Genomic DNA, 15,157 nt, shown 5'->3' on the forward strand with positions numbered 1-15,157 from the left:
TCCTCCCATCTCCGGGGAAAACAAACCCGAGGAACTCTGTGGATCTGGGATTTTGGAGCTCAGGTATCCCAGTGGGATGCAATTCCCATGTCACAGATCCCAGTCCATCCCAGTTCCCTGCTCTGGAGTCCCTGACAGATGCTCAGACCCCCAATATCCCCACCGCAGGGGCAATTAATTAACGCCGGGGTAATTAATTAACTCCAGGACCCCCCAGGTTTGGGGGGATGTTTGTAACGATCCTTGGCCAGAGGTAACAGAGAGAGCACCGACCTGCAGCCCCTGGGGGCTAATTAGAGCCTCATTAGTGCTCATCAGCGCCCTGGGAGCCCCAAAACACAGCCAGGGCTGCTCAGGAGCCTCAGGAAATTGGGATTATGAAATCCTGGATTATTTCTGGAGGAGGAGGTGACAAAGGCAGAGGTGACAAAGGCAGAGGTGACAAAGGCAGAGGTGACACCGAATCGCCCCAAAGTTCCCAAAAAAGGGAACCTCATCCTCAGAGCCACCCGGGGGTGTCCAGGCTGCCCGAAATCCCCCAATTCCATCAACAAATCCCTGGCAGCGTCGGGATTTTCCACTGGAAAATCAGAGTGGAAAACCTGAAATGGCTTTGGAGGTCTTTGTGCTCCTCCAGCTCCAACCCTGATCCTGGTGGAGATTCCCACCAGGAATGGCGCTGGGAGCCCGAGGGAGAGGGGAAAGGAAAAGCTGGATGGTGTTGCTCCCCAAAAAGCCTCCAAAATGTGGGGAAAACTGAATTATCCCAGCTTTTCTGGTTGATCTTCATTGGTGCATGGCGAGTTTCCCCAGGGCCACAGCGGCCACCCCCAGCAGCTGGAAAAGCTGTGGGGAGCCTGAATTTGCCTTCAAAAAGCTGGGAGTGATGGATTCATTGGGAATCAGCTGGGAATGATGGATTGCCATGGAGCTGGGGGAAGTGAAGCTCCCTGTGTGCTCCCAGAGCTGCTGCCTCTGCAGGGAAAACACAAACACAGGGACTGTCTGTTCCCTTCCAGCTTGACTTGCAAAAAATGAGAAATAAATAAGGTTTTTCTTTTGCAATGCCCACTTGGGCCCCAAACTCCCACTCCCTTCCCCCAAAACGCAGCCCTGGGTGGGATTTTTGACATTTGCTGCCTGAGCATCCCTTTCACCCCCCAGGAGCTCCCGTTCCCTCAGCAGCTCCTGACACAGCTCCTTTCCCCTCCTCCTCCTCCTCCCAAAAATGGCATTTTTTGGCCAACAAACTGTTTTGCCAACAAGTTGTGCTCCGTGCTGCCTGGGAGATGAGGTTTTCCCAGCTTTTCCCAGTTTTTTTCCCAGCTTTTTCCAGGCTCCAGCCTCCTCCTCCCCACTCCAGGTCCCACCTTGGGGTTGTAGCCAGGGGGATTTGTCCCCAGGCTCCCCCACACTGAGGTTTTCCCCCCTTTTTTCCTAAAATAATCCCTGTTTCTCCACCAGCCGGGGCAGGAGCAGCAGCCCTGAGGTTGCTGCTGTTATTTTTATCCTGAAATAAAGAGTTTGAGCTGAGGCCAAGCTGCGCTGAGGGAAGGAGGGAGGGAGGGAGAGGATTCATCGTGGCCACAGAGATGTAAACACAGCCAGCCTGGGGAACATCCCAGTCCATCCCAGTCCATCCCAGCCCATCCCAGTCCAGCCTGGAGAGAGCTGGGATCACCTGGCAGCTGGGATGGGAGGTTTGGTGCCCCCAAATCGGGGTTGTCCCCTCTAGGCAGAGCCACACTTGACCCAACCAGTGCCAGAATTCATTTTTGGAGTCAATTTTAACAAAAACCTTGGAATAATCAGCTCTAAGAACACTTTGACTTCCCCACGGCCCAAAGGAGCATCCCACAGGATGGCAGGTCTGATCCCATCCCTTCCCGACCCCAAAACACAGAGTTGGGGGGGCAAACGCCTGGATCAGGACACATCCTGCCCTCCACCTGGAATTCCAGCTGCTCCCGGCCTGGCTGGGCACAGGAGATGCTCAGGAAGTCAGCGAGAGTTCTGCACCAGGAACTCAGCTTAGATGTCCAATAAATTAAATGGGAGAGAGGGAGGAGAGGCCAGAAGAGCTCCCTGATCCACCTGGAGCTGGGCTAGGGCAGGGAAAGAACCCTGGACACTCCCCATGGCAGATATTCCACCCACAGCATGGAGGGAATGGGATAAAGCATGGGTGGGAAACTGGGAATGGCAAAACCATGGGTGGGAAAGTGGGAATGGCACAAAGTACAGGTGGGAAAGTGGAAATAGCACAGAGCAAGGGTGGGAAAACTGAGAAAGACACAAAACACAGGTGGGAAATCTGGGAATGGCACAAAGTATAGGTGGAAAACTGGGAATGGCAAAACCATGGGTGGGAAACTGAGAATGGCACAGAACACGAGTGGGAAAGTGGGAATGGCACAAAGTACAGGTGGGAAAAATGGGAAAGGCACAAAACACTGGTGGGAAAGCTGGGAATGGCACAGAGCAGGGGTGGGAAAGGGACAAAACACTAGTGGTAAACTGGGAATGGCAAAAAACACGGGTGGGAAAGCTCCTGAGAGGCCAGGAGGGACAGGGACACGGGCACAGGGGGACAGCAGTGCCCGGAGCTGGGTTGCAGTCCCTGCAGGCCAGGAAGGGAACATTTCCCAGTTCCCAGAGCTCCCCCAGCCCCGCAGGGTTTGCACTCTGCTCACGTCCTGCCCAGGCATTCCCCAGCCCCTGCTCCCATCTCCCGGGGCTGCAGCACATCTCCCGAGGGACAGGGAGCCCTGGGGACACTCGGGGACGTCACTGCCACTGCTCCCACACCGGACACAGGCCGGGCTAGGAGGCGACCAGAGGACCCTGAGCCCCTTGGGAAGATCTGGGACCTTTTCCTTTATTTGTGGAATTTTTTTTCCATGAAAGAGGAAGGAGCTGGGGTTGAGCATGGCTGGATGGGAACAGCAACAGCCGGGCTGTCCCTACAAACAGAGCCAGGCTGAACCCCTGTGTGACCCCAGCCTGGTGTCCCTAAAACAGGGCTGGGCTGAGCCCCTGTGACCCCATTTCACACCAGAGAGCTCCAATGCACCCCTGGGATGAGGGCTGAGCCCTGCAAACTGCTGACACCAAAGCCCAGAGCACCCCAAAGCTCAGGAGAGACCTCCCTGCATGGCCCCAGTGCAAACCCAAATCCCTGGAAAACACCATGGGAATGAGGATGTCCTGTGAACCTGGAGCTGTGGGGTGCTGAACCCCAAATCCCTGCAGGGCCTCTCTGGGTCCTGTGCTCCTCATTATCCCTCGGGACTGAGCCAAAGGAGGATCCAGGGGGATTGCAAGGAGCCAGGGATGTCCTTCAGGAGTGACCCTCCCACCAAATCACACCCCAGGACTGAACCCAGAGCCTCTCCCCCAAATGCTGCCCAGGGAACCAGGCTGTGACAGCCCCAGAGCCACCCCAGCAACGGCAGGGACCTGGGACAGGTTAGAGCCAATCAAGGCTGTCAGTAATTAAGGTGATGAGTTGATCCCTAAGCTGGGCTCCGACAGCAGCCAGGCCACCACAGAGCATCCTGACCCCACAGCCTGGGGACCTCGGGCTGCGGTGGCACTCAGGGCTGGCTGCACCCTCCCTGCACAGCCCGATTGGAGCTCATCAACCCCGCTAATTACCCCGAGGAGCCTGTCCTGTCCTGTCCCCTCTCCCCGGCTGTCCCCAGCAGGGTCCGGATGCCACTCGGCTGCCAGCGTCCCGTTCTCCTGCCCGGAGGAGGAGGAGGAGGAGGAGAGGAAGCAGCGATTCCCCAGCCTGTGTGTGGTCTGGGGGTGAGGAGCACTGCCAGCATTCGCAGAGCACAGAGAGGAGCCTGTGCTTGGAATCTCGGCTGGCCTGGAGCTCATCCCTGCCCCGGGAACGGCTGAGGAAGGAGCCTGGATCTGCCCCGTGCTCTGTCCGGGTGATCCATGGCCAGCTCCAAAGGGATGGGGCTAGCCAGGACCAGGATGGGGCAGGAATGGGGTTAGCCAGGACCAGGATGGGCAGAGCCAAACCCAAACCTGTCCATGGCACTGTGAGGAAAACCCCTCTGGCAGGAGCAGCTCCTGGCCCTCAGCACTGCCGGGAGGCACACAAAGGGTTACAGGAGCGATCCCAAGGGATCCATCGCAGCTTCCCCAAAGCCGGGCCAGAGGGGTCACGGCCAGCAGGAGATCAAAGGGAAGCGCCGAGTCCCGGGAGAGTTGTCACCGTCAGCGACACTCCAGCCCCGCCAGAGCTCTGTCCTGTCCCTCTGCGCTCCCCGGGATGGGGACAGGGACAGGGACTGATCCCAGGGAGCTCCCGGGCTGGGAGCCAGCGGGGCTGGAGCTGCTCAGCCAGGCCCTCGGAGCAGCAGGAATGCTCAGGGTGCTGCTCCGGGGAAAGGCTCTGGGTCTGTGCTGCCAGCCCTTCACAGCGGCACCGGGGGGATTGGGATCCCCAAATCCATCCCTACCCCCAAATCCACCCCTGTCCATCACCATGGGATCCACAAATTCATCTCTATCCATATCCATGGTATCCCCAAATCCACCCCTATCTATCTCCATGGGATCGCCAAATCCATCCCTGTCCATCGCCATGGGGTGTGCCAGAGCTGTGCCAGCTCACTGCTGCCCATCCCGGTGACCCCCGGAGGAGCTGAGTGCCCAAGGAGAACCAAGGATTTCAAAGCCTCAGGGAGGAGAAGGGCAGAGGAGAGGCCTCGATCCCATCCGGGCAGGAAGCAGCAGCTCCTGCAGCCCTCAGGAGCATCCCACATCCCAGAGCTCGCAGCCTGGCACTGAACAACCCCAGCTGTTCTCCTAAACAGCCTCAGGAAACACCCAGAGCTGCAGCCAGGACCCAGCAACTCCAGCTCCCCAAAGGGGCAAGGGGAGAAGCTCATGTGGGGAGGATGAGCACCCAGAGCTGACCCCGAACTGCCCCATTCCCCTCTCACACCGCAGCGCCGCGGGATGGAGGGAGCTGCCGGCGGAGCACAGACTGCCCGGATCCGCAGCAAAGGGAATTTTGGGCTGGATGAAGTGCCCTTGGAGCCGGCGGCTGTGCAGATCCACCAGAGGAGTGTCCCATGTCCCCTCAGCCTCCTCGGAGGCTCTCAAGTTGTGTCTCTATTCCAGAGGGGCAGAGCTGGGAAAGCCAGGAGAGCACCCCTCGTGCAGAAATGGGGGAGCCAGCGTGAGACACCCCAAAGCAGACCCCAGACAGGAGCAGGGTGACCTCGGGGTTACTGCATGCAGCAGCCAGGCCCTGGGGCTTCTTGCCCTCTTAAAGAGAGGAGGAGGAGGAGGAGGAGGAGGCTGCCTTCCTCCCCAGCACTCTCTCCCAGTGCTCCCGGGCTGGGAGGGAAAAGCATCTTGGAGAATCCTACCCGGAGAGCATCCCCCAAACCAGCATCCCAACCCCCCAAAAGCTCCAGCGCCGGGCCGGGGCAGGGTGTGGGCAGGGAGGGGTTCCCACGGACCCCAGGTTCCCGTGGACACTCTCCCGGACGGAGCTGCCGGTTTTGGGAGAGCAGCAGTTTGGGAAGTGCCACGAGGACGCCCTTCTCCTCCGGCCGCATGGAGCGGGAGCAGCGCGGCTGCATCTGCCGCCCCTGGGGCTGGGGGTCAGGAGGGGAATGGGGAGGCAGGGGACAGCTGGGGGGTAAGTTTCTCGTACCCCGGGCAGCAGGAAGGGGTTGGTCCCTCTCCGCCCCTCAGGGCGATTTTCAAGGCGTGTTTCCCTACGACCTTCAAACGGCAGCTGCCCGCAGCCCCCTCCCCACTGCCGCCACCCTGCCCGGCACCGCCCGGGGGTCGCAGGGGACGGAGGAAGGGAGGAGACACCCCCGGGGGTACGGCACGGGGCAGGGTGAGGGGAGCCCCCCGGGAGCTGGGGGACCCCCGAGCAGGGTACCGATCCCGGAGCCCCCGGGCGGGTGCCGCACCCCGCGCCTGCCGCTGCCAGACCCCGCACGGTGCGGTTCCCCCCGGAACCGCTGCCGCCCCACTCCCCTAACCCGCTGCCGATCCCCGCACGGTACCGAGCCCGGTTCCAGCCCGCGCACCGTGCCGGTGCCACCCCACACAGCCCGCCGTCCCCGCGGTACCGATCCACGCGCGATGCCGGGGCCGGCCGGTCCCACCCCCTGCCCGCCGCCAGCTCATCCGCGGGGCCAGAGCCGCCCGCTGCCGCTCCCCGCTGACCCCCGCCCACTGCCGGTGCCGGTCCGCGCTGACCCCTCCCGGTGCCGGTGCCGGGTTCGGTCCGCCCTGACCCTTCCCGGTACCGGTACCTCTCCCCACTGACCCCTCCCGGTGCCGCTGCCGGTCCCCGCCGCCCCCTCCCGGCGCCCCCCTCCCGGTGCCGCTGCCGCTCCCTCCCCTCACCCCCGCTCCCGCCGCTCCCCGCCGCCCCCCTCCCGGTGCCGCTGCCCCCGCCGGTTCCCCGCACTCACCAGCGCGGCGCGGGCGCCGAGCAGCAGCAGCAGCAGCAGCAGCGGGAGGCTCCGCAGCCCCCGGGGCGCCGGCGGCGGCACCTCCCCGGGCATCTTGCTGCCGCAAGGACGCTGCCGGCGGCGGCGGGAGGCGGCGGGAGGCGGCGGCGGGGGCGGGGAAGGGCCTTTGTTGCCGCCGCCCGCGGGAGGCGGGCGGTGGGTGCGGGCGCTGGGTGCGGAGCCGCCGCCGCCGCCGCGCCGCCCTGCCGGCCCCGCCGCGCCCCCCCCGCGCCACCGCCACCGCCACTGTCACCGTCACCGTCACCGCCACCGTCACCGCCCCGAGCCCGAAGCGGCACGGCCACGGCCCGGGGGGAGCGGGGGAGGAGCCTGGGGGGGCAGAGTGCGGGATCGGGGTGGGAGGGGGCGATCGGACTTGGGGAGGGGCTGGGGAGCTTTAGGGGAGCCTGGGGTGGATGGGGGGGAGCTTGGGGACAGGTGGGGAGGAGCGTGGGGGACATTTGGGGGAGGCTGGGGTAGATTGGGGAGCACGACCTGGGACAGATGGGGACAGCATGGGACAGATGGGGGGAGATTAGGGGGAGTCTGTGGTAGATGGGGGAGACCTGGACATATGGGAGGGTCTGGGATGGATTGGGGGACTCTGGGATAGACGGGGAGGGACTTTGGGGGACAGATGGAGGTGTCTGGGAAAACTGGGAGGACCTTTGGGTAGCTGGGGAGAAGCATTGGAGACATTTGGGGGTCCTGGGGCAGACTGGGGCTCCCTGGGGTAGACAGGGGGGAGCCTGGGACAGATGGGGAAGAGCATGGGGGACATCTGGGGGGACCTGGGGCAGGTTAGGGGGACTCGGTGGTACATGGGGGGTAACCTGGACATACGGGAGGGTTTGGGGTGGATTAGGTGCACCCTGGGGTCAGTGGGGTGAAACCTGGGGGACATAAGGGGTGACCCTGGGTAGATAGGGAGGAGCATGGGGGGTCCTGGGGCAGACTGGGGGACCCTGGGATAGACGGGGGGCGACCTGGGCCGTATGGGGAGGGATGTGGGGCAGATTGGGAGACCTTGGGGTAGGTGGGATTGCTGGAATAGGTAAGGGAGGGCACTGGGACAAACTGGGGGGCAGCCTGGGGTACATGTGGGGCAACTGGGGAGATCCAGGGGGGTCTGGGGGCAGTTTGGGGTACGTGGGAATATATGGAGGGAGCCCAAGGTGGCGTTTGGGACACACGGGGGACATCCAGGAGTAAATGGGGGGAGCAGGGGTCCTGGTGCAGGCCTGTCCCCAGGCTCGCTCCCTGTGCCAGGGCTGTCCCCGGGCAGTGTCCCTGTCCCAGGCTGTCCCCGGGCAGTGTCCCTGTCCCAGGCTGTCCCCAGGCTCGCTCCCGCTCCCAGCCCGGCCCTGCCCGTTGCTGGGGCTGCACCGCCCCGCCGTGGCCGCAGCCACCCCTGCAGGGACCTGGCCAGGGCCACAGCGTCCCCGCGGGTCACCACCGCGGCTGGCACTCCAGGGGTGACCCCCGAAGGGTGGGGGGGGGTGTCAGAGCCCACGGGAGGGGCTGATGTCGCTGCCACCGGGTCCTTGTCCCCTCGTGTCCCCTCGGGTGCTGGGCGGTGATGGGACAGGGGTGGCACAGCGGGACACGACTGGGGTGACAGATCCCGGTGAGGTGACAGATCCCGGTCCATGTGATGGATCCCGATGGATGTGATGGATCCCGATGGATGTGACGGATCCTGGTGGATGTCACAGATCCCGGCTGAGGTGACAGATCCCTCCCCATCCCTTCCCCAGCAGCTGTGCTCAGGAGGGACCAAAGCAGGGCCACTTCCCTTGTCCCCTCTGTCACCCATGGGCACTTCTGGCCATCTCTTCCCTTCCAGGGCAGCTCCGGGTGACAGCTGATCCCATTCCCGAGCACCTCCCGATCCCATTCCCGATCTCCCGATCCCACTCCCGAGCACCTCGGTGCAGAAGGATGCCCAGAGCTGACCCTGAACCCGCAGGAATCTGGGGGAACAGACAGCCTGGGTATTCTCCCCTTCCTCTCCAGCCTGAATTGAACACTCAGTGCCAAATTAAACCTGAAAAATAGATTTCTATCCCTTGGTTTTGACCCCAAACCCGCAGCCAGGCTGCTGAGGGGTGGGAATGGGATGTCAGAAGGGTTTGTGCATCGCATGTGTTTCAAAACCCACCTTTTCCACGTGCTAAGCCAAATATTAGTCATTTCCTGTAAAATGGGGATTTTTTTCCCTCCATCACTTCACCACACATGACCCCAAACCCCACAAGTTCCCAGATTCACTGGGATTCCCCAAATCCCAGTTTGGATTCCCCAAATGGTTCTGATATCCCTCTGGAAAAGGGTTTTTAAACCCAGCAAAGTGCAGCACAGGGACAGGGATGATCCTGGCTGCTGCAGATGGAGGGAAACCAGTGGGAAGGAGAGGCTGATTTTGGGGTTCTGTTCCCACAGAACAGAGCTGGAGCTTCCCTAAATCGGGAATTTGTCAAGGACAGCAGGATGGGGGGAAAACCATCAGCTCCGTGGGGCAGCCTGGGGGGTGGGAGGATAAAGGGAATCCACGAGGAGATGAGAAGCACCAGGGAACAATTCCTTCCCCATATCCCATCTCTCCCTGCCCTCTGGCACTGGGAAGCCATTCCCTGTGTCCTGTCCCTCCAGCCCTTGTCCCCAGTCCCTCTGCAGCTCTCCTGGAGCCCCTTTAGGCACTCTGAGCTCTCCCTGGATCTTTCCCTTCTCCAGTTGAACATTCCCAGCTCCCCCAGCCTGGCTCCAGAGCAGCTCTGTGAATTCCTCTGACTCATTCCAGCTGCTCCAAATCCCTGATTTTGGGGGCTCCGGGGTGGGAAATCAGGAGAATTCCCCATCCCTGTGCCCTGCAGAATTGCTCACCACGAGGAATCTTTCCCTGCTCTCCATCCCAACCCTTCCCCACCTCCCATCCCCAAACACTCCAGCCAAAGCCCCGAGCCAGATTCCAAAGTTCTGTATTTTTCAAAATAAAGATCACACGTTGTTTAGAGACAATCTACACAAGAGTTACAAAAAATAGTCGCCCAGGCATAAGCATACACAGGTTTGTTAATTATACACATATGGTTACAAGTGTGCTTGCAAAAAAGTCCATTGGAAATATACACAAGGCTCTGTAAATGTACACCGTGTAGTGTTACAATTCTATATTCAAACAAGGAAAATTGACAGTATGTTACATTCACTTACAAGTAGACAAAATGCAAAATACAGTTCATCTTCTGTACAAAAAAGGGGGGAGGTGATTCACACTTTACAAGGTGAAAAGGGACTCTGATTGTAAGGAAAACTAGGGGGGGGCTGTACTTTTGCACTTTTTTTTTTGTTTCTTACTGTCACAAAAGAAGCAAAACATTACTTTGTAAGATTCAAAAAAACACTATTTGGAACTGAATCAGGTTCGTAGAACATTTAGAAAGGATCTCTACCGTCCAGCTAGGTGACAAATAAAACCAAGCAGTTATTTTTCTTCCTTTTTTTTTTGTTTTTTTTTAAACATTAACTAGGCTGTATAAAGAGAACATTTCCTTCAAAAGAAAAAATTTACTTCTGGTTGAAATTACAATTTACAATATACAACACTATATGCTACGACCATAAAAGGTGTGAATATACACTGAAATGCACAGGTTTTGCTAATTCTTTTTTTTTTCTGTTTTCTTACCAAAAAACGGGTTTTATGTCGATTCAAACTTCTCCACATTTACATTACAGAGGTTTACAAATGTACAATTGTACAGTCAGAAGTATGTTCCACTACTAGGGTACATTATAGATACAGATCAGACATCAAAACAAGAAAATACTACAAATTTTTATATATGTAAAGTCTACACCAAGTATACACTATATATTTATAGAAGCAAGACCAAAGCCGAGTTGGATTTTTTTTTTTTTTAATGTTTTTCCTCATGCTAAATAATCAAATTGTGTCTCTCCAGGTGACCAGAGGAATGGGCAGTCAAAAATACCCCCAAATCCTCCACTTTTAAAATCGTCTCTGGGTGTTTTCTCTCCCCAAAAAAACGCCAGCTAAGCTCCTTCCTTCAGCATGTCAGTCACAAATAAAATAGAAATAAAGCCATTAAAAAGTCCCAAAACCTGAATTTTGGTGTCTCTGTTTAAAACCGAACTTGAGCAAGTTGTATTTTTTCTCACTTTTCAGTATTTATAAGCAGCGTGGTGTCACTGAACTAAAATCCCAACTTCTCGCTGATTATTTTTTATTTTTGGGCTAAAAAGGAGGAAATTAAAAAAACCCCCCAAACCAGGTATTTGCAAAAAATGATGAATTAAAAACGGAGGGGTTTGTTTTTTTTTTTTCCTGGTTTGTTTGTTTGTTTGTCTTCAAACCAACCACCCTGAAAAGTCTCCACATTTGGAATATAGATACAACAGTGAACAAAAATGTGGCCTTCCATGTACATCTGAGACCTATGTACAAGAATTCTATACACCAGTAAAACAGCAGGGCAATTAGTTAATTAAAAAAAATAATTAGTACATGTTATGCATAATAAAATTAAAGAAATTTACAAAGGCTTCTCTTGTTTTTGTGTTTGTTTTTTTTTTTTTTTTTCTTTTTTCCTGCTTTTGTTTGTTGGTTTTCATGGGTTGGTTGTCTCTTTTTTTTTTTCGGGTTTTTTTTTTGTGGGTTTTTTTTTTTTTTTTTAAGCAACCGTGGTGTGGGTGGATATTGGGATGGATTCCTGGGATGGAATTCCTGGGATGATTGCTCAGATGATGCCGTTGGGAGGACCACAGATGGGTCCCAAATCCACCCCGTTCTTCATGTAGTATTTCTCCAGCTTGGCCAGGATGTGCTTCCCGTAGGTGTATTTGCGCAGGGTGGCGATGTGAGGCCGGATCTGCCGGGGGAAAAAACGGGAAAAATCGGGATTTAGGAAGGTGGGATGGGGTTATATCCATGCTCTGGGGGAGGCAGAGATGAACAAACACCCGAATATCCCAGTGGGCTTTGCTGGGATCTCACAATTCCTGGGGATTGAGGCAATCCCTGAATTTCCAGGTGGGATTTTGCTGAGGATTCCTGGGCTTTGAATTCAGTGGATTCTCAGTGCCATGGGAAGGGATGGATGGATATTGGGGAGGAATTGTTCCCTGGGAGGGTGGGGAGGGGCTGGGATGGAATTGCCAGAGAAGCTGTGGCTGCCCCTGGATCCCTGGCAGTGTCCAAGGCCAGGCTGGAGCAGCCTGGGACAGTGGGAGGTGTCCCTGGGGTGGCACTGGGTGGCATTTAAACTCTTTTCCAACCCCAACCATTCCAGAATTCCATGATTTTATTTCTCATTTTCTCCTCTCCACGTGGGAACTGCAGGGATATGAGGAACAGCCTGGCATTCCCTGGAATTTCCAGCATTCCCTGCTCCAGGGGTGGCCAAATCCTCATCCCTGAGCACCGACAGGAATTCCACCCCAAACCCATCCTGGGGCAGCAGCTCAGCCTCCAGGGCCTGGAAATCCTGTGCCACCCCAATCCCTGTTTCACTCCATTCCTGTTTCTCTCCAACTCCTGCTTCTCTCAATTCCTGTTTCACTCCAATCCCTGTTTCACTCCAATCCCTGTTTCACTCCCAATTCCCGTTTCACTCAATTCCTGTTTCACCCCAATCCCTGTTTCACTCAATCCCTGTTTCTCTCCAATTCCTGATTCTCTCCCATTCCTGCTTCACCCCAATTCCTGTTTCTCTCCAATCAGCAAACCCCAAGCTGCACACATCCCTGCCTTGGCTGCCATTCCCAGCAGGAATTAATTCCCTGTGCCCAGGAAAAGGAGCAGTGAACCTCCAATTCCACCAATTCCTTCTCTGCTCAGCTTCATCCCTTCCATTTTTTTCCCTTTGCTAACAGAATTATTAAAATCCCTTTTCAATTTTATTTCCTAAATAAAAAATTTAACTAAAAATGCCACTTTCACCCCAAACCAAGCTGCAGTTTTCCACAATCCCCAGCCATTCCCACCACCCCTGACTCCGTTCTCCCAGGATTTCCTGCAGCCTGGGATCACAGCTGAAATCACATCCACTCAGGCCCATTTAGCTGTCAACCCAGAGCTATTTTTGACAGCCCCACTGATAATCTAATTTGCATTTTATTCCAAAGGCTTTGCTCGACAGGGAAAAGAAAGTAAGGAATGTCAGGAACAATAATTTGTGTATTTTTTTTTAATACACAACTCTGTTATAGATTAGCAGATCCAGGGCCCTTCTGGCACAGTTAAATTGGGTGTATCTTCAGCCAGACATCTTCATTTAATTATTTTTAGCATTTCTCGTGTGCTAAACCAGATTTGGGGTTAAAAGAACGACTCTGAGTGATTCCTAAACCTGAGAACTGCCATCCCTGAGGATTATTCCAGCTGTTTGTGTTGATTCCATGCATGTGGAGGTCAAAGCAGCTCCCTCACACAAATTCCCACTTTTTATAGAAAAATCAGTCTGCTTTAGTCAAGGATTCTTAAATATAATAATAAAAATTTTTCATTAGCATTTGAATGCCTGACTCAATGCATCCAATTATTCACAGTTCCTCTTCAAAATAAATAAATCTCAGGTTTTGCATGCCAGGCTCACTCAGGATTTAAATTTCTAGGAACAGCTCTGGGATTTTTTTCATCAAGAGACCCCAAAAAATGTCACAGAGGAAAATAAAACCATCTCATTTTAAAGCCTGCTCTTTTCCACTCACTGCCATTCTAAAGCCCTGCCAATGTGACCTTTAAAAGCAGGGAAATGAAGACATTCCCTGCTTTCTGAGCTCCCTGCCCCTGGAGCAGCAGGCACAGAGCCCTGGGGATGGCAATTCCATTCCAAATGTCTTCATTTGGGATGAAGATGAACTCCTGGAATGGCTGTGCATTCAAACACTGCAGGGTGATGCTGAACCATGCAAGTTTGGGGTATCAGCAGGAATTTCTGCATGGAAAGGATGGTCAGGGATAGGAACTGCCCAGGGAGGTTTGCAGTCCTCATCCTGGAATTCCTGGAGGTGACATTCTGGGCTGGGGACAAGGTGGGCATTGGGCACAGGGTGGCTTTGGTGACCTTGGAGGGCTTTTCCAGCCTCAGGGACTCTGAAGTGTCACATCAGAAGCAGAGGGTTTGGTCAGTGGCTGCAGCTCAGAGGTGACACCAGTGTGGGGTCACCAGGCAAGGCCAGCGGCCTTCGGAGGGACATGGAGGGACAGCAGGGCTGGCAGCCACAGGGACAGGGACATGGGGGACACAGGGGACACAGGGGACATAGGGACACAGGAGATACAGGGATACATGGATACAGACACAGGGACACAGAGGGACAGAGAAGGACACACAGGGACACAGGCACAGGGACACAGAGGGACACAGCCAGAGGGGGACAGGGACAGTCACAGGAACACAGAGGGAAGCAGGCAGGGGGACACAGCCCACAGGGACAGAACAAGAGGGACATAGAGGGACACAGCCAGAGGGGTACAGCCACAGTGAGAGGGACACAGGCAAGGGGACACAGGGACACAGCCAGCAGGGACACAGAGGGATACAGGCAGCATGACACAGGTAGGGGGACACAGAGGGACAGAGCTGGGGGACCCAGGCAGGGGACAGCCCCAGGTGGGGTGGCTGTCCCTGCCCCTCTCCCGCCATGTCCCCAGCGCCGCCAGCAGAGCAGCGCCTGCTCGGTGCAGATCTGGGTCACTGGGACACTGCCAGTGCCAGCAGCTGCACTCAGCCCTAACGGCAAATTCCTATTGCTGCGGAAAGCTGGAGAGGGATTGTGACACGGGAATGGAGTGACAGCACAGGGGGATGGCTGCACTGGGACCCAGGGCAGGGCAGGTGGGATCTGGGGACAGATTCTTCCCTGGTCCCCAACAGCAGGAGGATGTGGAGCTGCTGGAGAGTCCAGAGGAATCCATGGAGCTGCTCCAGGAGCCAGGCTGGGAGAGCTGGGAATGTTCATCTGGAGAGGAGAAGCTCCAGGGAGAGCCCAGAGCTCCTGCCAGGGCCTAAAGGGGCTCCAGGAGAGCTGCAGAGGGACTGGGGACAAGGGCTGGAGGGACAGGACACAGGGAATGGCTTCCCAGTGCCAGAGGGCAGGGAGAGATGGGATCTTGGGAAGGAATTGTTCCCGGGGAGGGTGGGGAGGGGCTGGGATGGAATTGCCAGAGAAGCTGTGGCTGCCCCTGGATCCCTGGCAGTGTCCAAGGCCAGGCTGGAGCAGCCTGGGACAGTGGGAGGTGTCCCTGCCATGGCACGGGTGGCACTGGATAGGATTTAAGGTCCCTTCCACCCCAACCCATCCCACAATTCCCATCTTTCAGCCACCAAATCCCTCCCACCCCTCTGCCACCACTCACTTCTCAGCCAAACCCTCCCTCCTCTCCCCATCCATCCCCACAGCCCCACGCTGTCCCTGCCCAGCCTGCAGCTCACCTTGTGCATGACAATCTTCCTCTGGGCTGGCTCGGCCACGTCGATCATCTTCTGCACCACGTAGTTGGCATACTGGTCCTTCATCATGGTGTATAAGGCACTGTGGGGTCCGTCGTTCATGGTGCACACCTCGTCTATCAGCATGGCGCGCTCCGTGCGAGACGCGTGCGTCACACACTTCTCCACCACGTTGCT

At 56.4% G+C, this 15,157-nt stretch overlaps 2 protein-coding genes and 1 long non-coding RNA gene across 10 annotated transcripts in view; all 3 read right to left on the reverse strand.

The window, feature by feature from the left end:
* SDC3 (syndecan 3) overlaps positions 1–6,653 on the reverse strand; it is a 43,081-nt gene extending 36,428 nt beyond the window's left edge. Inside the window, exon 1 of the mRNA XM_085080985.1 lies at positions 6,465–6,653. Coding sequence (XP_084937111.1) covers positions 6,465–6,557 — 93 coding nt within the window. The 5' untranslated portion in view covers positions 6,558–6,653. The remainder of the gene's footprint in view (positions 1–6,464) is intronic.
* Positions 6,654–9,464: 2,811 nt separating this feature from the next.
* Positions 9,465–15,157, reverse strand: part of PUM1 (pumilio RNA binding family member 1) — an 81,793-nt gene continuing 76,100 nt past the window's right edge. For all 8 annotated transcript variants that reach the window (XM_085080984.1, XM_085080976.1, XM_085080981.1 and 5 more), the window contains exons 21-22: positions 14,963–15,155; positions 9,465–11,395 (exon numbers count right to left, since the gene is read on the reverse strand). In XM_085080984.1, coding sequence (XP_084937110.1) covers positions 11,264–11,395; positions 14,963–15,155 — 325 coding nt within the window. In that variant the 3' untranslated portion in view covers positions 9,465–11,263. The remainder of the gene's footprint in view (positions 11,396–14,962; positions 15,156–15,157) is intronic.
* LOC146427892 (uncharacterized) lies at positions 11,631–13,566 on the reverse strand. The gene is made up of 2 exons (XR_014856260.1): positions 12,221–13,566; positions 11,631–12,068 (listed from the first exon to the last, which is right to left on the reverse strand). It is a non-coding gene; the product is annotated as an uncharacterized LOC146427892 (long non-coding RNA).

This window comes from Lichenostomus cassidix, chromosome 23 (assembly GCF_008360975.1).
Source record: "Lichenostomus cassidix isolate B80296 chromosome 23, HeHo_3.0, whole genome shotgun sequence".
NCBI classification, from domain to species: domain Eukaryota; kingdom Metazoa; phylum Chordata; class Aves; order Passeriformes; family Meliphagidae; genus Lichenostomus; species Lichenostomus cassidix.